Raw genomic sequence first — 23,845 nt, forward strand, 5'->3', positions numbered from 1 at the left:
ACCCTCAGACAAATGGGTTGGTAGAAAGGTTTAACAGAACCATGAAGAGCATGATAGGAGCTTTAGAAGACCCTCTTAAGAAAAAGTGGGATCTTCGACTGCCATGCCTTCTCTTTGCATACAGAGTCCCTCAGGAGGGAGTGTATACAATTCCTTTGAACGTCTCTATGGTCATCCGGTCAGAGGTCCATTGGCCCCGATCAAGGAGGGGTTGGAGAGTGCTCCTTCCCCCACGCCAGTCAGAGTCACTGACCATGTGATAGGACCCCGGAAGAGAACGTCACACATGATGGCTGAGGCAAGTGATAACTTGAAAGCAGGTCAGGCTCTGGTCAAGCATTGGCATGACCAGAAGGCCAACATGGTTGAGTTTGCTCAAGACCAGATAGTTCCTGTTATGGTCCCAACAAGGCAGAGGGCCTTGCAGGACAAATGGGTGGGACCCTTCAATGTTGTGGGAAAACTTGAAGAGGTGAACTATCTGGTGGACTTAGGCAATCCTAAGGAGGCTCCTAGAGTCTTTCACATCAACTGTCTAAAAGCTTATGTCTTGAGACCAGAACTGGAGCTTTGCTTCTAGCTTCTGCTCAAGAGGAGGAGGAGAGTGAACCTCTACCTGACCTCCTCAGAGGCAAACCTTTGGATGAGAACATAGGAGTTAATCTCTCTTCTAATCTGACACCTGAGCAACAGGTGGAGTGCAAAGTTTTGTTGAATCAATTTGACTCCCTGTTTTCTCTAGCACCCTGCTTGACCCCTTGGGGCCAGCATGATATTCAAACTGGTGACTGTTTACCTGTTAAAAGCAGGGGCTACAGGATGTCAGAAAATGTAAGAACCCACATCAAAGGAGAGTTCAACAAGATGCTTGATCTCGGGTTAATAGAGCCCTCTACTAGTCCATGGTCTAGCCCAGTTGTGTTAGTACCAAAGGAAGGATCCAAGGAGTTGAGATTCTGTGTGGACGATAGAGCTCTAAATGCAGTCACTAAGACTGATGCCCATCCTTTGGCAAGGACCGATGAGCTGGTTGATAGACTTGGTTCAGCCAAATTCCTCAGCACTTTTGATCTCACGTCAGGCTATTGGCAAATAGCCCTGACTGACCATGCCAAGGAGAAAACTGCATTCTCCACCCTAGTTGGCTTATACCAATTCAAGGTTATGCCTTTTGGATTAAAGAATGCACCTGCTACATTCCAAAGGATGGTTAATCAGGTTCTGAATTGGATGGAGGACTTCTGCATGGCATACTTGGATGACATTGCAGTGTTCAGCCCTACTTGGAAAGAACATGTTGACCACCTAGGATATGTTTTTCAGGCTCTTGAACAGGCCCATCTGACCATAAAAGCCAGAAAATGCCAAATTGGTCAGAGTAAAGTGGTCTACCTTGGGCATGAGGTAGGAGGTGGAGAAATAAGGCCTTTTCTCAGCAAGATTGAAGCTGTGCAAAATTGGACAACCCCTTCTACTCAGACCCAGGTGAGAACCTTCCTAAGCCTCACTGGGTATTACAGGAATTTCATTGAGAACTATGGATCCATAGCTTCTCCAATGAATGTAATCTCTTCTCCTTAGTTCCCTAAAAAGATCAAATGGAATGAGAAGTGCAATCAGGCCTTTGAAAGCCTGAAGAAAGCCCTTTGTCAAGCTCCAGTTCTCAGAGCTCCTGACTAAAACCAACCCTTCATTGTACAAACAGATGCTTCCAATATAGGTATAGGTGCAGTACTCAGTCAACTGGATGAGAAAGGTAGGGAACACCCCATTTGCTTCATCAGTAGGAAACTGAAGGAACCTGAAACAAGGTGGCCAACTATTGAGAGAGAATGTTTTTCCATTGTGTGTGCTTTGAAGAAGTTTAGACCATACTTGTATGGATCTACTGTCATCATTCAAACAGACCACCAACCCTTGAGATGGTTGATGTAAATGAAAGGGGAAACCCCAAACTGCTAAGATGGTCAATCTGCCTCCAAGGGTTTGATTTTACCATTGAGCACAGGTCAGGAAGTCACCACCAAAATGCTGATGGTCTCTCTAGGATATGTATAACCGACTAGAGGTAAGCGACTCATTCAAGAGTGGATTAGATCCTCCTGTCCCTTAGTCTGGGGGGGGGGCGAGTGTTAGGGAGAATTCTCATTCTATGGCTAATTTCCCTCACCTATAGAGTACCCCAGCAGCTTTGCTGGATTTGAAGGGTTTGTTTCTTTTTACCTGCTAAGAGTGAGACTCTTTTTCCCAATCTTACGCATTTTTGCTATGTGTGTTCTAGGCTATTTTTGTGTTTAATGCCTATGGGATCTTTCTCAATCCCATAGGAACCATCTTTATTGGTGGGTGGTCATAATTTCGAAAAAAAAATGTCGACAAAAAAATGTCGAAAAAAAAAATGTCGACTTTCTTTTTTTTAATTATATATTTATTTTAGGGGTTCGGGAGTTAAAAAAAGGGAAAAATTAAAAAAAAATTAAAAAAGGGGGGTTGGGGGGAACCCCCCCTATTTAAAAAAAAAATGCATTGAAAAAAAAGTCGACATTTTTTTTTCGACATTTTATTTTTCGATATTTTGACTTTCGACATTTTTGTTGTCGAAATTATCACTGTAAACCATCTTTATTCACATGTGTTACACATCACCCTCAGTGCAGTGACACAGGGGTGTCCTAGCGACCCCCAAACATAGACTCCATACCCTGGGACTGACTACTGTCTCCCAGGGCATTTAAAGTCCCCATTGACTTTACTAGTCAAATCCTATGAACTAAACCAGTACAATCCATCTTACTATGGATGTACTGGAAGGGGTTAATAGTTTTTTCACCTATGTTCATTTTCGAGAGGGTACCGTACAGTCCCTCTCTCAAAAGTTTCTGGCTTTTGGCAGTGGTTACTACCATAAATATTTGACCGCGAATATTTCTTAATGGGATTTTCCCATTGTTCGAGGCTACCACTTTTTCTGACAGCCTCTAACATACCGCTGGTGCATTTTAATATTAACTTTACTCCGGTAGGTTTTATTTGCCAGAACTTTAATATAACTTCTTTCTCGTGTCTTTCTCTAAACTCCTAACCCAGGTCGGGGATCCTTTGTTCGCCCTTTTGGCGGGCTTCTGCCGAGAAGCCCTCCTTTCTGCGCCACTGAGTCTGGGGTGGGTCCACTGTGTGGGAGGGGGAGTAGGACCCCTGGACAGGGTTGCCTCCGCAACCATTGTCGCACTCTATCCTGATAGGCTGGAGGGTCTTCCGCCAAGATGACCACTCCACTGTGTGAGTGTCAGCTAGGCTGTATGAATGGGGATCTTTTTGCATAAAAGCAGGGTCCTGAGGACTGGAAGGACAAGACGTCGCCACTGAAACTAAGAAGCCGAAGAGGAGAGAAGCCAAAGACATCTGCAACGATTGAAGCACCGGTGAAGCCCTGCTGCAGCGTCTCACCACTTTTCTCCACACAACGAGAGAAGATCTTTACCTGCAAGAGCCTTCTTCCCTCAAGCTGGTGGGAGCAACCAGTTTGCCAATCACCTTCCCGGACCTGCCTTGGTTGAATCTCCCGTACCCTGTACTCGAACACCGGATAGCCAGGCACCAGTCAACCTGGACCGCGATTTAAAGGAGCATACATTTTATTCGTCGGGCAGCCCCACAGCTGGTTTCATACCTTGTTAGAGCAGTAACTCGAGCATCTCTTCCTCTGCTGGATCACCCGAACTGCAGGAACTACCAGGAACAACCGCCACCGCAGGATCCACTTCTTCATTTAAAGGTGCATTGTTCCGCCCGGCCGCCCTTTCTTCGCAGTAGCACTAAAGGTGTTTTAAATCCTTTACCTGGCTGTTGGGTTGGCCGCCCCTCTCTCTTAACATTGTCTTTTCAACTTCTGCAACCATCTTTTCAAATTCGATAACCAAAGACTCGACTGCAGCTACAAGAACATTTTTGCTCCTGGGCCCTTGCCCTGTACCACTGACTCTGGCACAGGCCTACTGACTCTGGTCACATTTGTTAGACCTGCCTTCTTTAGATTGATTTTCACTGAGAACTGTGTTGGTGCACCTATTTCTTCTAATTCCCCTTCTCTACCCATTTTTTAACCTTGTGAAATGCCATTTTGCTCAGTTTTCATTTAAGTATTGCTTATACTGATGCACTGCCTTGCTTAAACTGGTTCATAAACTGATGGAAAGTGTTGCTAGGGTGTGTAAGAAACTGTTCCTATATAACTTGTGCTTTCCCTCCCTTGTGAGGAACTGTTAGAGGATCCCTTGTGTGTAGCTGTCACTGTGCCGTTTTGCTCAGTTTTCACTCTGGTTCACTTGGTCTACAATTTAACTGGGGAGTGTGTATATTTTTCCTTTGACTTAATTTAACTTGCTTGATGACTGGGATACATGTGTTTTATTAGAGGTGTATAAAATAAATATCTACTTTTTAAATACAATGCTTTGGTCAGTGCTTCCTTGTTCCATAGTCTAGTGGGCCTATTGTGTAAACCCTGAACACTGCTCATCTCCCTCTTGAGATAAGTCTGACTGCTCAGCCACAGCTACCAAATAAATCTTTGTGGTACAGACTGATACCAAAGCAGATTTATTGCTCTGGCCTGTAGTCCTAATCTTGTCTAGTGCTCCCTAAGGAACTGCACAGGATTCTGCCTAACATCCAACACGGCGGCAGAGCACATTTCTTTGAAAATCCTACAGAAGCCATGCCATTTGTCGAGGCCTCCATCTCTCTGCCCCTAAGAGATCAGGCAATAAACCAGAATTTGCCACCCCAACCTGCTGAGGAATTGGACGACCCTGCCTCCTGACAGTCATCCGTTCATACTGCACTGGTTATAAAGTTAAAAACCTGAGGGCGGCGAGGTGGCCCTGATCACTACTTGTTTGAAGTAGGGCTGTGAGCCCCCTTGGTTGGCGGCCTTGTGAGTACAGCCTACACCCCCAGGAGACTTCCCAAGTTATGGTTCAAGGGATACCTCATCGGGTTGGGGTTGATGATGCGGGTGGGGGTGGGGAAATCGAGAAGGGGTTACCCCTGGCAATATGCCAGGACTGTTTGGGGAAGTTATAACATTAAAATCAGAGAGCTGTTTTGTAGCGGGAACCCGCACTGTGTAGATATGTGGCAACGTAACAGACAAATTGGCGATTCTAGATATGACTATGACACAGGCTAGCAAAGGCTTAAACATTAAACTGCTATCCTGGAATATCCGAGGGCTTAATAACCCGGTTAAAGCCAGGAAGATTGCAGCATATGGTGTGCACCATAACCCCCATATTCTTCTTATACAAGAAACTCATGCATTGGGTAGCGTTAACACCAAATTCATGCCACGAAGGGGCCCCCACAGATACCCCCACAGATACCACATGGAATACTCAGCTCAATCTAGGGGAGTACTGACACTCAAACATCCCAAGCTGTGCTTCAAACATCACTCTAGTAAGATAGACCCACAAGGTAGATATGCACTGGTGTGGGGGGAGTTAACACGTATGACCCGCAATCCTATTGTACAATACTGGATATGTTGTCCACATCAGGGGAGGCACAAATAATCTGGGGAGGATATTTTAACACAATACTCGACCAATCACTAGATCGCTCGTCGATCACCCCTAGGGCTCCATCCAAAGCCGCACTGGTCTTGAAACAATTGATGGAACAGACAGGTACAATAGATGCATGGCGTACACTACATCCGTATGAGAGGAAATTCACCTTCTATTCGTCCGTCCACAATTCCCACTTGCGCATAGATTACTGGCTTATCAGTTTGTCCCTAGATGGAACGGTTTCTGTTTGCGAAATACACCCCCGCACCCTCTCAGATAACTCACCAATAACACTCGACATCAACCTAGGTGACACCCCACCTCCGCCTAGAAGATAGAGGATGCCCCCCACAATCCTGAGGGACCCCCATATTTGTGAAGCCCTACATACTGAAATCGAGGAATTTCTGGAATTAAATGAGGGGTCGGTGAGCACCTATGCTACCCTGTGGGAGGCATTCAAGGTCTGGATTCGGGGAACCATCCTGGGCAAGTCCACAGGTATGCTGAAGTCTGTGCGAAGGGAACTGGGCATAGCCGAAGCCAAAATAGACTTGTTACAAACCAAATATAGTGCCACACTTAACAGGGAAACCCTGTCAAAAATCCACATTACATTAAAGGAATTCAACGAGTTGGCCAATAGGGAAGTCCTATACATGTCTGCCCCAGCTAAAGACGCAGATAAGGGGAAAGTAATACGGCGGGCAAATTCCTGGCCAATATGCTGAAAGCCGATAGACATCATAATACAGACAGCTGTTGGGGTCACAGTTAATCAAAAACAAGACATTAACTCCACATTTGCTGACTTCTACTCCTCTCTATACTCTAATCATGATGTGAAAACCAGGGAAGACACAATCAGGTACCTAGATGACCTAGACCTCCCAACATTAACTCCCGAGACATGAAACATACTCAATCCACCTATCACAGTTAAGGAATTTATTGCAGCTATTAAATCTCTATCCGCGGGTCGAGCCCCAGGTTCAGATGGCCTGAGCTCCAAATTATATAAGGAATTTCAGGACAAATTAGCCCCTTTACTATTGAAAGTGTAGGAGGAGGCTATGGACCGAGGTGTCCTTCTGGAGTCAATGCGCGAAGCAATTATTACGGTCCTCCTGAAACCCTGTAGACTGGCACAAGACATGGCCTCCTATAGACCCCATTCCTTAATAAACACTGATGCGAAGATTTTTGCTAAAGTACTAGCCACCAGACTCCTGCCGTACATGCCAATCCTGGTACACCCAGACCAGGCTGGCTTTATCCCAACAAGATCCACAGCCCTAAACTTAAGGCGTCTGTTTGGCGTAATGGCACAGATCGATCCGACGGCGAAGTCGGCGGTTGTGGCATTAGACGCCGAAAAGACCTTCGACTCCGTCTCCTGGACATACCTCTTTCTGGTGCTCGAGCGGTTCGGTCTCGGTCAATATTTTATTAAATGTGTGCAGCTATTATATACTGAACCATATGCCAAAGTTCTGACCAATAATACCTTAACCCCCACATTCTTGTTACATAGGGGAACTCGACAGGGCTGTCCCTTTTCATCCATTCTGTTTGCACTTACCATAGAACCAATAGCTGAATATATCCGTAAGAACCACTCACATAGAGGTCTTAGGATGACCGGTACCCACAGATCATATCACTATACGTGGACGATACCCTATTGTATGTCCGAAACCCACAGGACAATGTGCAACACATTGGCCCTCATTACGACCCAGGCGTTGGACCATGGTACTATTAGTAACTTATCGACACCGCCATGGCGGAATGGGGAATTACCGCCCCATTCCGAGGTTGGTGGGGCAGTAATTCCCCATGCCGCCATGGCCCTTCCCCATTCCCATTTTTGCCCCATAGGGCTCAATGGGACTGGGGAAGGCGCTAATTACGGCACCGTAAATTACGGTGCCGTAATTAGCTCCTAGGTCCCTTTGGGAGTTGGTTTTTTAACGCCTGCAAAAAGCAGGCGTTAAAGTGCCACCCACAAAGGGACCTCGTAATCAGGCGTAAAAGGTGGCGGCGCCGTTAACTCCTTAATGCCTGGGTTGTAATGAGGTCCATAATGTCAGACATACACACATTTTCAGATTACTCGGGATATAAAATCAACGTCCCGAAGTCCGAAATATTCCCTTTGACCCCGAATACTAGAGACCTATCCGAGATAAGGGGGTTTAAATCCGCTCCAATTCAGGTACGCTACTTGGTAATTATGGTAACCAGGGATAAACAAACGCTATATACACAAAATCACGGTGAACTATTGCTAAACCTGACGACCAAGTTCGAGTTGTGGGCCAATCTTCCGCTATCCCTATACAGTCGAGTGGCACTACTTAAAATGGTGGTTCTGCCCAAACTTCTATACTATTTCAACAACATCCCGATCTGGCCCGGTAAGTCCTTTTTTACAAAACTCGAGTCACTTACCTCCTCCTTTATCTGGAATGGGAAGACGACTAGGCTAGGGTAGGCTAAGATGGTGGAACCATTTTCACAAGGTGGTATTGCTGCTCCTGACTTTGAACTATATTATTTAACTGCACAGGCAAAATCTGCAAAGCACTGGTTCGACCCCGAGGACACAGTTCCCCACATACTCTTTGAAAAACACGCCGCTCGTCCCAACGACATACGTTCCGTTATTTTCAACTCCACCTACAAGGACACCTGCCCATTTGACCCGGTACGTACCACCATACATGCCTGGTCCAGGATTTATAAGAGGGTTGGCCTGGAGACCCCATACGACCCAGAGGTTCCCTTGTGGAATTTCCCCAGCATTGCCCCAACTTTTGACAAGGCCCTTCAGCAATCATGGGACCCTAATAGGCTCTTCAAGATGCGGGACATGTTCCCGGATGGCACTTTCTGCGAACTTGCAGACTTTATTGATGCAGTGGGGGGAGGGGCAGCTTAAACACTTTCAGTTCCACCGAATGAGGGCTGCTTTCGCTGCTAGATGGCCAACATTTCCACTGGAGCCCCGGACGCACAAATCTATTAGAGCTGTGGTGTCCGCATATGGTCATGGCAAGGGGGTCTCGATGCTATACTCCCTGGTACAGGCACATTCCACTTCTCGTAACACAATTAAAGAGACCTGGGAGCGCGACACGGGCACCCTGATCGACGACATTAGATGGTCCCGTTATTGTCAACTTACCAAATCTGTTTCAATGAATTCTGGGCTCCGACTAATACAATTCAAAATCTTAAATCAATTGCATTATTCCCCGGCCATACTAGTCAAATTCATAGGAAACTATACAGGATCCTGTCCAAAATGTAATGCCCCAGATGCTGGAACGTATCATATGTACTGGTCATGCCCCTTGATTGTGGAATTCTGGCGGGGCTCCTTGAGGAAATCACGTCGATCCCGGCGACCCTGTCCCCCTTGAAGTATTTGTTTGGAGATATTGGTAAGGTGAAGGAAACCACAAGGCAACTTTTTAATATTTCATGTATTGTCGTCAAATGATACATCCTGAAATGTTGGAAATCCTCAACTAGACCAACTCGAACTAACTTCCTGAAAGACTTATGTATAGTAGATGATGACGAGGAACTCTTTGTACTGTTGGTCCCGACACCCTGTTGTCCCAAGGACATATGGACACTGTTGCGCCTCTATTTGTGTAATTTGATGCCTGATGTTGATTGAACACCTACATCCTCGCCTTGATTTGCAGTACTTACCTGATTGCTGTGTGCATATGTGTACCAGAACTATGCTTGAACCACAATGCAATGTTTATGTAAATGGTCTTGCTGTGAAGCTGCTCTCTTAATAAATACAAGTTTTAAAAAAATTTAAAAAAGTTGTAGGTAAAATCACAGTAAACCAAACAAATGCATTTCAGATTTGAATGTTTCTTAAACAAAAGAACTTTAGAAATCAGTGATCATTTCATGGTGCAAAACAGTGGCTAGAATTATGGATTCACACATGGTCCTTTCATCTTTCGAAGAGATGCAATACCAGCATTTCTTCATCCTCAATCAGAGAAGCTCAGTTTCCCTCATCCATGCTTACTCCCTTCAAATGTATTGAACTACTCCTTTTTATGGTAATGATGCTTTCTTGCCATAGTGTTACAAAAAACAGAACAATTACAGCGTGTTTAATCAATTTAAAAATGTTTAAAAAGTTGCCTCACTGAGTGCACATCTGTAAAACATAACCGTGGAATGCTTCTAACTTTTCCAAAATAATATTTACTTTAGAAGCCAACTAGAAACTTTTAAAGAGAGATCCTTCTATTCCCCCTGCAACTCCGATTGCAGATGTTCATCGAACCAGTGGGATCCTGTTTGTGGCGATAATGGAATCACATACATGTCTGCCTGCCTTGCCGGATGCAAATCTTCGATTGGAACCGGGAGAAACATAGTAAGAAGCATATTCAACTTTTTATTTCAATTAAATGAAATAACTCAAGGGGCTCATTAAAAAGGGAAGTAGCACTTACACTCACTTCAGGTGTGTAATTTATATACGAGTAAAATGCACCAGATTAAGAAAAGGAAACCGAATTGCAACTTACTAAAATGTGCATCATGCTTGGAGAATTAGTTGTGTAGGACTCTATAGAGATGATTCAAAAATGGTCATGGGAATGTGAGCCGGTTTCACTTCTATATTGTTTTTGTGAACAGGTGCATTTGTCCATGTTGCGCATGTGTAAATTTGACATCTAAAGTCAATGATATTAGCGCTGTCCTTTTGTAGATTCGCCCATATCTCTCTGTCTCTGTCTCTCCATCACTGTATAATATTTCATAGAGCGATGCTAGTCGTTTTATAGTTAAGGTGAAACCTATCAGCCAAAGGAAATGCAAAAATTCTATGGGCCTCATCACGAATTGGGCGGTATCCCAGCAGTATTACTGCTGGGATACCACCCCGGCTAATAGCATTACCACTAAACGGTCCGGTGCTATTGGCGCTGGATCAAGGGTTGGGTGGTAATGGGTATTCCCCATTCAGTCCATTGGACTCAATGGGGAAAATTCAGCGCGCTAATAGCACTGCGCTAATTGCACCCAAAATAGGAGGTGAAGTTGGTATATTTACCCCCAGCTTACAGTAGGGGGTAAATGCTGCCAGATTTGTGATTGGATGGAACTTTAAATGCAACGGTAATAGTGTTACCGCCGCATTTAAGGGCTACCGTGCAATTCGTGATGGGGCCCGCAGTGTTTTAGCACTTTATTTGATGAAGCACCCAATGCGTGAGTTTAGGAGCTCTGTTCTGAGAGTAAACCTGAATTTATACCAAAAAACTGATGTAGTAGGAGCTAGAGTTAAAATTATAAAAGAGAGGAAACTATGTCGTTACTGTGCTGTGACTGTTGAAACTCTGAAGCACCATTGTTTTGAATGCCCTAGTTTAACAGCAGTTCAACAACAAAATGTAGAAAGATTTGTGCATAGTGCTGATGGGGTACCTGTGCCTCGGTTTAGGATACGCATTTTGAACACTAATGAGATTTCACTAACAATCGCTGTATTGGATTTTTTTAAAGTGATTTTATGTTTATAAGTGTACTGTGATGATGTTTAATATTGTCTTATTTTTATATGTGTGAAGAGTTTTAATCATAAACTATATTGCACAATAAATCAATAAATACATACATTTGATGTGCAATTCGAGAAGTCTTGTCCTTAGATGATGTGTTGGGCTTTGTTAACTCTTGGCTTTCGATCAAAAAGTCGCATTAGATAAATATATTCAGTTCTCTGAATCAACTCTGATATGCAAATCATGTGTCTTTCTTATTCATTTTTTTTGGTCAAGAATCCTTCATTCATAAAAAGAAAAGTGCTAAGTTCTTTCTGAATTGTACATGTCATTAACCACTCTGAGAATGTATACGGCGAAACCACCAGCAATTGCCTGCAATGGTGCAAAACTTTGCGGAGTTTAGAATGTTCATACCATTCAACTAAAGGAGTTTGCCATTCTTAGGCATCTCCTTAATCTGACCAATTCAGCTCCCCTCTTTTCAATGCATCGTGAAGCAAATAACTCCTTTATTATTGATGAGCTTACACTAAAGCCTATTTGCATGCGGTTAACTACATTGGGCCTCATTACGACCCAGGCGTTAATGGGTTAACGGCGCCGTAAAAGGCTGCGGCGACGTTAACCTGTTAGCGCCTAATTACGAGGTCCCTTTGCGGGACCCGACCTTAACGGCTGGTGTAGATCAGCCGTTAAAGTAGGGACCCGCAAAGGGACCTTGGTGCTAATTACGGTGCCGCAATTTGCGGCACCGTACTTAGCGCCTTCCCCATTCCCATTGAGCTCTGTGGGGCAAAAATGGGAATGGGGAAGGTCCATGGGGGAAGGGGGAATTACCGGCCCGCCAACCTTGTAATGGGGTGGTAATTCCCCCGTTCTCCATGGCGGAGTCGGTAATTTACCGGCATGGACCATGGTGCTAATAGCACCATGGTCTTTCCCCACGGTTGTAATGACTAATCCAGACTCTATTCTATCTCACAAAATCCTCAAGGATATGCTTCTTAGAGAGAATTTCCTAAGAATCCCTCGGCTGAATGTTGTCCTTAATTCTCTATTGAAAGTGGATATCCAAAACCTTTTTAGGAATCCAGGCATTATCAACCAACCAAGATGTTGGGTTAAGTCATCAGGAAACTAAACTCTGTATTTATGCAGAGAGGCGGGGAAAGGAACTGTTCAAATAGTCTAACACGAGTCATGCTAGTATTTTCATTGCATGCAAAAGGATTGAGTGCCTGGGCAGGTCCCTCATAACACGCTTCAGATTTAGTTTCTTGATGATTCTGCATGTTATACATGGAGATCCCCCTATTCCTCCCAGGTGTTAACCTGCCCATATTGCCGATATAACTAACTTGTGACAAAGCCAAAACATATAAAATGTTTCATAACACATCAAATGAAACCAGAGCTTTGGTTAACATTCCAGCATATCTAAAGACATTTACAGATCCTTACTATAGGTCCCAATTTGTGAGGATTAGATTGAACCTCTATAGCACAAAAGAGGTTCTTTCTGTCAGAACTGCCAATGGACCTAGAAACATGCTATGTAGATTCTGTAAGGAAGAAGGCTCGGTGGAAAATCTGCAGCACATGTTCATGTTTTGCATGGCCTTAATCCCACTAAGGACAAGATTGTTTGCACAATTCTTGCAAAGGGCCCGAACTCTGTCAGCAGATGAATGCTGGATCACTGACGGGAGAAAAAAACCTCAGTGATGATTGCAGTAGTTAAATTCTTAAAAGAATGTTCTGAAAAAGAGGAACCATAAGGAAATCTTCTTATTAAAGTTTGAATCTGTCTTTGAATTGAGTGGATTGGAGGGTAAAGGTAAAGGTTTGCTAAAGGTTTGTATAAACTATAATGCAATAAATAAATAAAATAAAAAATAAAGAAATGTAAATAAAATAAAATGCACTGTATGTTTTTATGTAAGCTATATATGAAGATCAGGCAGAAGACTGTGGGCCTCATCATGAGTTGGGCTGTAGCCCTTAAATGCAGTGGTAATGGTATTACCGCCGCATTTAAGGGCTGGCCCTATCACGAGTTGGACGCTAAAGCAGCTGTTTTACTTACAGCTTTTTTATGGTGGAGAAAATAGAGTTTTTTTGCCGGTATTACAGCCAGCTGTATCAGCTCGCAGTATTAGCACTGAAAATTCCCCTTTGGATCCTATGGACCCAATCAGGAATGGGGATTTACCGTTAAGGCCCAACCCGTGATCCGGTGGTAATATCACTGGATCGGTCGGTGCTAGGGCTATTACAGTCGGCGGTATTACTGCCGGGAATACAGCCCAACTTTGATGAGGCCCTATGTTTCCACTACTCAAGCTTAGGGTTGTTAGGACACTCAAATCTGCCTTGCATTATCTACTATTGGTCCATGATATGGCTGGTTTCAACAGCACTACCAAGGTACCTCTGCATTGCCTTGAAGTTGAGAAATGGTCATATAGCTAGGACATCCTGTTTGCAATTATAATTTTTCAAAATGTTTCCCTAATCGTATGCAATATATTTTATCTGCACTGAATTTACGTTTTTGTTGCCTTCATTCTTGTGTATTTTAATCATTTGGGGCTATCTCAAAGCTCTGATGCTGCATGTTGATTGCATTACTGCCTTTTAAAAAGTTTACTAATGTCACACATTGTCTAAGCCATTCCTCATAAGTATCCTTTTAACACTTTCTTTCAGGGCTATGGTAACTGCAGCTGCATTGAAGCTTTGAGCCCCAACTCAGGAAATTTCTCAGTTGTTTTGGGCCAGTGTCCAAGGGGAGATGATTGCTCCAGAATGTTTCTCTACTATGTGATATCACAAGTCATCGCAGCATTTGTATATTCCTTGGGCGGTGCGGCTTCTTTCATAATCATGTTTAGGTGAGTGATAATCAAATCAGACATATCATTATTTGTACGAAATTGATATTTTCTCAGATGGCTGCAAAAGCCGAGTTCAAAATAAACTTCACACGGCACAGCACTATTGAAAGTGTGCAAACAGGTTTACCACCATGTTAGTCCAGTTGAAAATAAAAAAAGACATTTTAAATCTTTGACACCGTTTATTGGACTGGGACTAGTATGCTTCAAAGGAAAAAGCATTAGCTTTCGAAATTCCCAAAGAGCTTCTTCAGCAGACCTACCTGTTCTGATAAATCTGATGAAGAAGGTCATTAGGACTTGCGAAAGCTAATGCTTTTGCCATCACAACATAATATTCTCTGTCAAATAAAAGGTATGCAAATTCGAAATTTAGAGATGTGTGTGAAATATTTTGGGAGGAACTGAAACTATTTGTAATGGGTAACGCATGTTATGGCTTGGTCAATATTGAAGGTAATATTTAAAGTGAAGCTACGATCATGGAGATGACTCCTAGATGCAAAACACAGGTTCATTTCTTGTCACTTTCTGCGGCCAGCAGAGATACATACAGGGCCATGCGATTCAGTAAGGGAAACTGCATGAATAAGGGGAGCCAGGATAAGACTGCAGGTGCCCCACATCCTGGCGCTGCGTGCAAACGTAACTGTCAGCCATGGACCCCACACCGAATGTGCATTGATCTCCAGCGCCTCTCTGTCAGTGAGCTAGTCTCCTACCTCCACGTACGTTGGTGAATGGTGCATATTTCTGGGGGCCGGCCCACATTGGACCCTTAACTGCAATGCTGATGTCCGATTTCCACTTCCTTTTTCTGAAAAAGACATTCAGAAAGTGTTCTTAATGTCCATGAGTGCCTTTTTGGGCACTGCACAAAGCCAGATGTGTGAGAAGACTGCTGTCTTTTTTTGTGCATTTAAGTTGCCCTTGCTTCCGGCAGGGTACACCAGTGTTAGGGGAAAGTCTCTCAGTGTGTAAAGTGCATTCCAGGCGGCATCAGCTAGTGTCAAAAGTATAAGCTCTTTCATGCATTCTCCTTGTTGCACACACTAAAACAAGCACATATTATTTGAGGCCGTGCTATTTGCACATACACAAATGCACATACATAGTTTTGTTTGATTAATCCGTCATTATGTAAAATGTGTGACTGTTCCCTAATTGCATGGCCTGAGAATGGATAGTAAATCGAACCCAACATTTATTCATTAACCAGAGTGAAGGTAGTCTCTGAAAAGAGGTTGAGAAGTACTGAAAAGCACTGCGGGCAGGGGTGTGGCTAGGTTTGTAAAAGATCTGGGGCTACACTAATGTTGGGCCTGTCGGGAGTCGGGGCTAGCTAGTCTTTTGGTTGTAGCCCCTGAGCTTCTATCCGGGGCTACAACCAAAAGATCAGGGGCTATGGCCCCCTCAGGCCTCCTAGCGACACCTCTGACTGAGGGGCAGCTAACATAAGGAAGAGATGACATGAGACTAAGTGACATTAGAGTGGCTTCTCCAGAGCAAAAGAAGATGGCTATCGAAAGTATCATACCTGAACATAGAAAACGCATATATTTGAAAACAGTACATTGAATGTTACAGATGAGCAAAGTATATTACACCAATCAGAACCATTTTAGACTGATTAATTTGCTGATGGGTTAAAATGTATGTATTGGTGATGTATATAGCTCTTTAAGTCAGATTCCTCTAGCTGCTAAGCTCCAGTCTGGGGTTCAAACCCATGTCCCATCGTCTTGTTCCTAAAGTGAGTGCATTACCCTGGCCTTTGGCTGCAGAATAGTGGAATAGCCCCACGATTATGGAAGATAAGAGCTAAAGGGTGTTGTTACATTAGAATAATTTTTACAAATGGTCCACTAGGAATATACACCTGGCTGGAGTCGGATAGCAAAGTTATTGCAGGTACTACTTCCCTGCTGTCCCTACTAGGAATCACCTGACTTGTTTGCTTCAGTGGTTCCCATTCCATGGAGTCCTATGGGCACTTTCCGATGGGAAGAGACAATCAAGAAATTTGTCTCAAAGCCAAGAAATTCTGAAATGTAGTACCATGCAGGTGGAGAATGGTTTCAGCCCCATAGCAGAAATGTTGAAAATTGATACCCGGTGGATGGTAGGAGATTCATAAGAGGGAGGAAAGATACTGAGGAACAGTCCATAGTACAAGATCAACAGGAGTTTGCATAACAAAGCTGTTCTGCAGAGAAGCAAGATACAAGCTGGCAAGTCCGCATTAAATCCTGAAGAGACCCACAGCTGAATGGCCAACAGCCAGACCATCAGCAGTGTCAACAAGGGGCAACAACTAATGAAAGACAAAAAACAGGATTCATGAATGGCCCAGAGAGAGTCATCAAGAAAACAAGGCAGTGCCATGGTGAACTAATGAACCCATAATACCAAGAACGAAACATACAATTAAGCAACACCCACCTTAGGAACTCAGCTGGGAGAGCATTGTTGCCTTCAGGACTTCCATTAAGGTCTCCAAGAAGTCAACAGTGCAATTGAACATTGGGATTAAAGTAAAGACAATATAATGCATTATGAATTGGTGCCCGGACATACAACAGTGCAAAGGAACAAGGGGATGGAAAAGAAAGAAACAAGTGAATTATGGAACTTGAGGTGAGAGTTGCCTAATAATCACCAGTACAAGTTAACATTGAGGTCTTAAAGAAGGACACCTAGTACATCCTGGAACTTGAAGGCAAGATGTTCAATCAAGTATCTACAAAGACTATGGACATTGTTCAACAAGTGTTAAAAATACACATATTCACTAAAGTGAATTTCCAAACTTATTTCGTGGGGAATTGACAAACATGGTGTCAGAAATATGATTATTTTGAAGCACTGAGTAGATCAGCCATTGTGGCTTGATGGGTGTAATAACAAAGGTTTAATTTTGACAGAATTTAAGAAGAAAATCATATATTCTTTGAAAACCCCCCAACTCTAAAAGGTCCAAGTCTACATCCTAGGCTCAGCAGGGAGGTTGCGCAATGACACCCATCACAATGACAGAACAAGTGTGGCTCAAAGATGTGGCTCAGTTAATGTGTGCTTCAGGGATCAGGTTGGACCCGAGGGTTGGACCAAATGCCTATAGGAACTTGCAGAATCTCTACAAATAATAAAAGGCTTCGAACCCTAAACAGTTGCAGGGATGGTTCAATATAATGTGAAGAATTGTACAGGTGTCTACCACAATTAGTTGAATTATTCCAAAATTATAAAGTTCAAACCCAGTACTCCTTAGTTTAACTCTGTCATGATTCCGGGTTCGTGACCTGGGAATGGTACTCTTCACTAAGGGCCATTTGCTTTACGCTCCCTACAGTCAGTGGACAGTGATGGTAGCTTCGGCTGTGACCTTTATTTCTGTACCTTACTGCTTGCACTACGACCAAGTTATCAGCATGCTCAGCATCTCCTTAATGAGATTCTTGTCTGAGACGGCAACCGTGACCCATCAACTACAGCTTGTGATTTCCTGACATTTCGCATATTCCAACTCGGCCTAGTCTGCTGGTATTCTTTTCTCTATTGTTATTTTTTGAGATCCTGCCTTTGTATATTCTGAACCGGTGTACCATTAGTCTCTCCTTGTTGTGAGCCCTTTTGCTTACTGTCCCTCCACCCTGGGGGCACTTGCATTTTTCTCTTTTGTTGTGTGTTTCTTTGACGTCAAAGCCACTGCCCTGCCTTTGCACACAAAAGAGGTTCTGCTGTTCACCCTGTTCCCTTTTCGTGTTGGTACCATGGGTTCTGTTACTCCTCATTTCCCATTTGGATTTCTCAGCATCAGCACTCTGTCGGCCAATGCATGGACATTTGGGACAGTGAATGGGATGTATTTCATCCACATGCTGTCGAGTGGGAACTGTAGCCTTGGAACTATTGTCCACATGCTGTCAGGGATGGATTATGGATCCATCACCTGATAGGTTGAGGTTTGGCCATCTAGGGACCTGATAAAGATATTCTGAGAACCAGTTGGCTTAGGTTCTGAGTGTCCACGGTTCAGGTATTTCTATTTTTGGTTTCAAGATTCAAGTCCTTCTTTCTTGTGGCACTACTAATCTCCTTTGTTCTTTTATCCCATAGCTTCAGAAGTCTGTGAACATGACTTGTTGTTTTCCCCCTTAACAGTCAAACCAATCTCTGGATCAACAGCTATTATTCTTGTCCTCCTGTTGGTTGAGTGGGTTTTCCTTGCAATCTGGACTCATACTGATAACAACATAATGTTTGTGGAACATTGGACATGTTGTGTTTGAAAAGGTAGTGTAGCAAGAATACTAAAGACATGTTGATATTAAGTTTTGAAGTTTTCGATTGGCTACACATTTGAACATTCCTTTGTAGTATGAGGTATCCCAATGAGAGGAAAAGACTTATTCGAATGGGGTTTGGTAATTTAAGATTGAACCTTGATCTCCGAAGATGTTGAAAATCTGAAACAAGCCCCATGTTATGTTGACCCATCCTAAAACTGCTTACTTTAGCTACTACCTTATCATTTGCAGTTTAGGTCTTAGAGCCTACAGGATTTTGGTCAATCCTTTTCATGATAAGATATTAAATAAAATCATAATTTGAATCATAACCACAATGTGCCACATGTGTCATTGCTTGGGCTTACCACAGCTTTTGGGTGTTTTCTCGTAGTAGACCTTTGAATCAGTGAAATTGAACCTCCCTGCATTGGTTAATTGTGGGATTTCTCTCACTTTGTTTCCCTCATGCTTTATAGTCACTATGTGACATTGTCATCATCTTGGAATGTCGACCTGCACTTCACTTGTGTCCCTATCTGTGCTGAGGTTTTGGGAACGAAAACCCTGCCTCTTTGCTTAATCCAAGTCTAACAATAGTGATCACGGTAGCTGTGCTTCCTTACTCTGGATGCCTGGGAACATCATAGACGGATCTCTAGGAAGCATTCTAATTCTGCATCGAAATCTTCGCATATGGTGTATTTACACAGTACTCCTGATTTGGAATATGATTACACCTTACCCATTTGTAAACGTTTTCAAAGACCCTGGTGGTGGACTTTTGAAAGCCCCTGATGATGATGGTGGTGTTTTGGACCCCTTTAATGGTGGGATTCTACGTGTTGGTGTGGGTGGTAAGTCTGCCCTATGCCACTCCGTCCACCCTCTGGAATGCACATCAGGCCACAGCTGGCCCAACCCAGTCCCTAGCAGTTCAACCCCTCAACCCCCACAAATCATAACAACATGGGAAGTTCAGTCCGTTCCCCACAGCACCAAAATCCAAATGTGGAACATTAGACTTAGTAACTGTATCTTAGAAAGAATGGATTGTAGGCAAAGGATTTGTGGCATGAGTCTGTATATGCTATCCAACCACTACCAAGAACAAAAAAGACCTGTGACAAGAGTCATTTTGACTGGACAATCATGTGAAATCCAGTATGTTTAAGAATTGGCCCTTAGGGTGCATCGCATAAGGTGTAAACCCCTTTGCTCAACATAAGCATATGAAACCCTGTATATACCAGGAGAGGAGGGGATCATAAGAAAAATCACCACTGAGGTTCATTAACCAGATCACTATTCAGGACAATACAAACCTTTCCTCAATACCAGTTCTCATCATCCCAACCTCTGGAATGATAGGTCTACCTGGAACAACTCCACTGGCAACTCTGCCAGTAATAGGACAGGTATGGCTAACTCTGGCTTGTCCATGGAAGTTTCAGCCCCAAGCAAATGGCTGATGCACTGGAACATCAGCGTGGAGTTTTTTTCCTGCCTTACAGCAGATGACAGATCAAAGAGAAGATCTAAGTTGTAAGTTAGAAAAATTGCAGAAAGAAAAATGTGAACAGTTTCTCATTCCCATAAAACATGAATGGTCTGGAAACAACACCGATAATAATGTGTATGACAGAGATCCAGAATGATAAGCAGAGAGAGTCTAGAATATATTCATGGTTACAAGAGTATGAAGAGAAAGACAACCATTAGGAACCAGAGAGATGCCTTCTCTAATTAACTGATGATTTGGCACATCTGTTACGCTCACCTGGTTCCCACGGGGGCGTCGACCGGAATTGGGCCGCTGTTGTTTCCTCCAGCGTGACGTGTAGCGCCGAGATGACTGACTGGACTGGCCCGCTCAGCCTAGTTTGTCTGGCTCGCAGGAATATTCTTCTGCAAAGGAGAAGAGGAATTAACCACCCGTGGAATTGAGTGTCAACCCACCTTCCCCACTCCCGTTGTCTTCCCACAGATCACTCTTGATGTCCCCTCCTTAGTCTCACCTGATGGTTTGGAAGGATGAGCTCTCCATCCTGCGTCGACCGCAGGGGCGCGTTGATGACCAGTTACTTCACTGGCGTAGAGGAATTGGTGAGTTCCAGTATTGACTCTAAAGTCCAATTGTTCATAAGAGTTCAAATGTCTGATCTTCACTCTGTCCGATTCCTTGCAGGTTGCCGATTAATCCACTCGAAGATTTCCAAATGGCAATTGGTAAGATTCAGGTAAGTCTATTGTGGTTTTCCCCTTAGGGGCCGGGGTACGGCGATGAAGCAGAGTTGACTGCGCTGACCTGAGATGAGGTCAGTACCCCCGTGGTAAATCAGGTAAGTCCTTGGGGGTAGCTTGTATAGCCTTAGAGAGTCCCCTTGCTCACCTTGCTGTCTTTGTCTCCTTAGGTGTCGGAGGGCGGCCGCGAGATGGAGAGAGCGTGATGGAATGCTGAAGTACCGCCAAGCAGGTGAGTTCAGCGCGGTGCCGTAGGAATGCGAAGCGATGCTTCAAAGACTTCTGTCTTTCAGCTCTGTGGCGAAATGGATCAGGATTCAGGTAAGGATTAAAGTTAAAACTCCTGTTCTAACCTTTATCCTTCTTTTCTTCTTGTTTCAGGAGTCCCAGGACTGAATCGGGCGTGGCTGAAGACTGGAGCTGCTGAAAACACGGTGAGCGTTACGCTGCAGCAAGCAGAATAACACGAAGCACGTGTGGCTGTCCGGGCGTGGTTTAAATAGCCTTGGAAGAAGATCCAGGTAAGTATTCTTCCACAGCCCCACCCAAGTAACAAAATAGTCCCTTCAGTAATATAGTCCTTCCTAAGCCTCATTTGGCTTGAGTCTTCATGCAGCATGGTCTGCCTCAGGTGAGTATGCAGCATGGTCTGCTTCAGGTAAGTTATCAATAATGAGCCTGGAGGCGCCAGGACTGACTTTATCTTTATGAGCCTGGCGCCATAGGCGCCAGGACTGCACCCAAACAGCCCCTAACTGGGGCTTCATGCTCCAAGTGGCATGATGCCTGCTTCCGGGGCTGCTGGGCCTGGTCTGGTCTTCCGGGGGCAGGTATCATGACAACATCACATTTGGCACACATTTGCCAAAACAACCTAATGCAATATCAAGGAAAAGAGAGGGAATGGTTGTTCCAAATCAGAATAGCTGAATGGCTGATGTAGGAGTATTGAGCTCAACTCAACTTCTTTCAAAACCACATGACCAAAAATATAAAGGAGTCAAGTGGAGAGTTTCTGGGCCTCATTACAATTGTGCCAGTCCGGAAACACTGGTGCTGGTAAGCCTACCAGCACCGGTGTTTCTGGACCAACACAGTACAACTCTGCAGGTGGGTGCCGTCCCGCCCGCCAGGGTAAGACCTGCCTGGAGGTATGACACATGCCCGCAGTTTCACAAAAGGACTGGCGCTGTTATTAAATGTGCCGGTGCTTCTGTGTTCCCCATTCCCATAGAGTGCTATGGGACTCTATGGGAATGGGGAACCCTGAAGCACCGGCACACTTTATTTCTGTTAATCCCCATTCCAATAGAGTCCAAGAGGACTCTATGGGAATGGGGATTAACAGAATTACCGGTGCCTGACTTCCCGGCAGCCGGGGTTGTAATACCCCGATGTTACAAGGAAGCCAGGCGGCAGTAATTTTTGTTCGAGTCTGCCGGCAACCCGCCGGTATCACCAGCAGGGTTACCGCCAGACCCATAATGAGGCCCAGTGTAACCCAAATGTATGACTGAGAAACAATCTAGAAAAGTCAGAATTAATTGATAGCCTCTGGGAAAATGAATGTACAGGTTAAAGAACAATTAGAAGGTAGCCTTGACAAAAAGACAATTGGAAGAGGAATAGACACAATTTTCCGTAGATGACAGCTGGAAAAGCTGAAAATACCAGCCAATTTATGAACCGAAAAGCATGGAGTAATCCAGAAAGTACTTCCCCAATGACCTACATTCGCAAGAAAACTAAAGATTCAAAAGAAAAAAAGCATTGACACTTTAATGCATGGACAAAAAACACTAGTGGTTAAAGTAGACCATTATGATGTAAACCTCCCCTGAAAGTTGGAACCACATCCCTGATAAGCAGAGGATGAATGAATGGATAAAACAAGTCATTACCAGCAAATCCAATTTCAGAGGAATATACTGGAATGGAGGTCCATTAGAGACATTAAGGTGGTCAGAAAAACATTGGCTACATCCAATAATTTGACACATTAGGATGTTCAGTTAAGGAAAGCAAACATCTATGAAGCATCAAGAGCCACCCACATATTGTTATTTATATTTATCTTGAGGTCACATTTTATAACACAGTCTCCCCTAGAAGAATACAAGCAACACCTTTGGAAAAGTAGGGGAGGACTCAAGATCTACATACATTATGTCCAACGATTTATCTGAAGATGAATTTGTTGAGTTAGGAAAATAACATTGATCAGTAGAATGAAAATCAGTCTTGCAGTTCCCTTGAAGTGCAATGTTGTTAGGAACCTCAGGGGAACTTAAAAACTGTACTTCATAGAAATGTTTGTGTTGATGATGGTATGGGATGTCATTCTGTTGAACTCCAATGTGGGATGCCTCTTCTTGATATTTATGCCAATCTCACATTGGCTTTTAATACTGTTGACAGCAAGCTCCTTTACTCTCCCTAAACGTCAAGCATGTTTTGATCATAGATCATGGAATGTAAGAATGGACACATTTTTTGCAGTTTTTGGCACTAATTGTGGAGTCCATCAGGGATCTACACTTTTGCTGCTCTTATTTAATATCTATAGCTTCCCTCTGATGCATATTGTTGCCTACAATTCTTATGCTGAACATAGGTGTACAGGTCAACCTTAGGGTGAATGGTACCAGGAAGGACTTTCAGAAGCTATCAACTTGGCTGTATATGGAGGTTCAATTATAGTGTAAAAGTAAATGCATTAAAAAAATAAATGATGTTGATTATACCTTGGTATCTATTGAGACTTCAAAAGACTCTTGCTGAAAGGTAAGGACCCTATGGGAAGTTTTAGGTTTTGACAACATCACCAGACCCTCATTTACCTTCCTAAGTAGGAGAATGCAACAGTGGTAGACTTCCTGACTCAATTTGAAACTAGGCTATGTAAATGTTGTATGTGTAGGCCTTCCTGCCCACCAATCTTAACAATTACATTCGATTCAGAATGTTCCAGTCCACCTCATCTTGGGCTTAGCTAACAGAGAACTACTCTCTGCTCTTTGGCAGACATTACACTGGTTTCTAGTGCACTGTAGAGTGTCTTTCAAATATTGTGTTTGGCCTTGAATGAAAGGTTAGTCCTCTATAAACAAAAGGTAGCCCTGCTACTTTTGACCATCCCTAAGTAAAGGATTAAATCTATGGCAATCAGTAGTTTTCCATCATTGTCCAAGAAGCATGGAATGCCACCCTACTAGCAACTAGAGGTGTGGAATGCCATCCCAAAAGTAATCCACAGTACAGATCATTTCATGTCATTCTTAAAG

The 23,845-nt window shown here is 43.6% G+C and overlaps 1 protein-coding gene across 1 annotated transcript in view; it reads left to right on the forward strand.

Moving 5' to 3' along the window:
- Positions 1-23,845, forward strand: part of LOC138513506 (solute carrier organic anion transporter family member 1C1-like) — a 503,198-nt gene that overhangs the window by 365,251 nt on the left and 114,102 nt on the right. Inside the window, exons 11-12 of the mRNA XM_069628421.1 lie at positions 9,828-9,993; positions 13,841-14,025. Of these exons, the coding sequence (XP_069484522.1) occupies positions 9,828-9,993; positions 13,841-14,025 (351 nt within the window). The remainder of the gene's footprint in view (positions 1-9,827; positions 9,994-13,840; positions 14,026-23,845) is intronic.

This window comes from Ambystoma mexicanum, chromosome 12, assembly GCF_040938575.1.
Source record: "Ambystoma mexicanum isolate Mex_15411 chromosome 12, UKY_AmexF1_1, whole genome shotgun sequence".
Lineage (NCBI taxonomy): Eukaryota > Metazoa > Chordata > Amphibia > Caudata > Ambystomatidae > Ambystoma > Ambystoma mexicanum.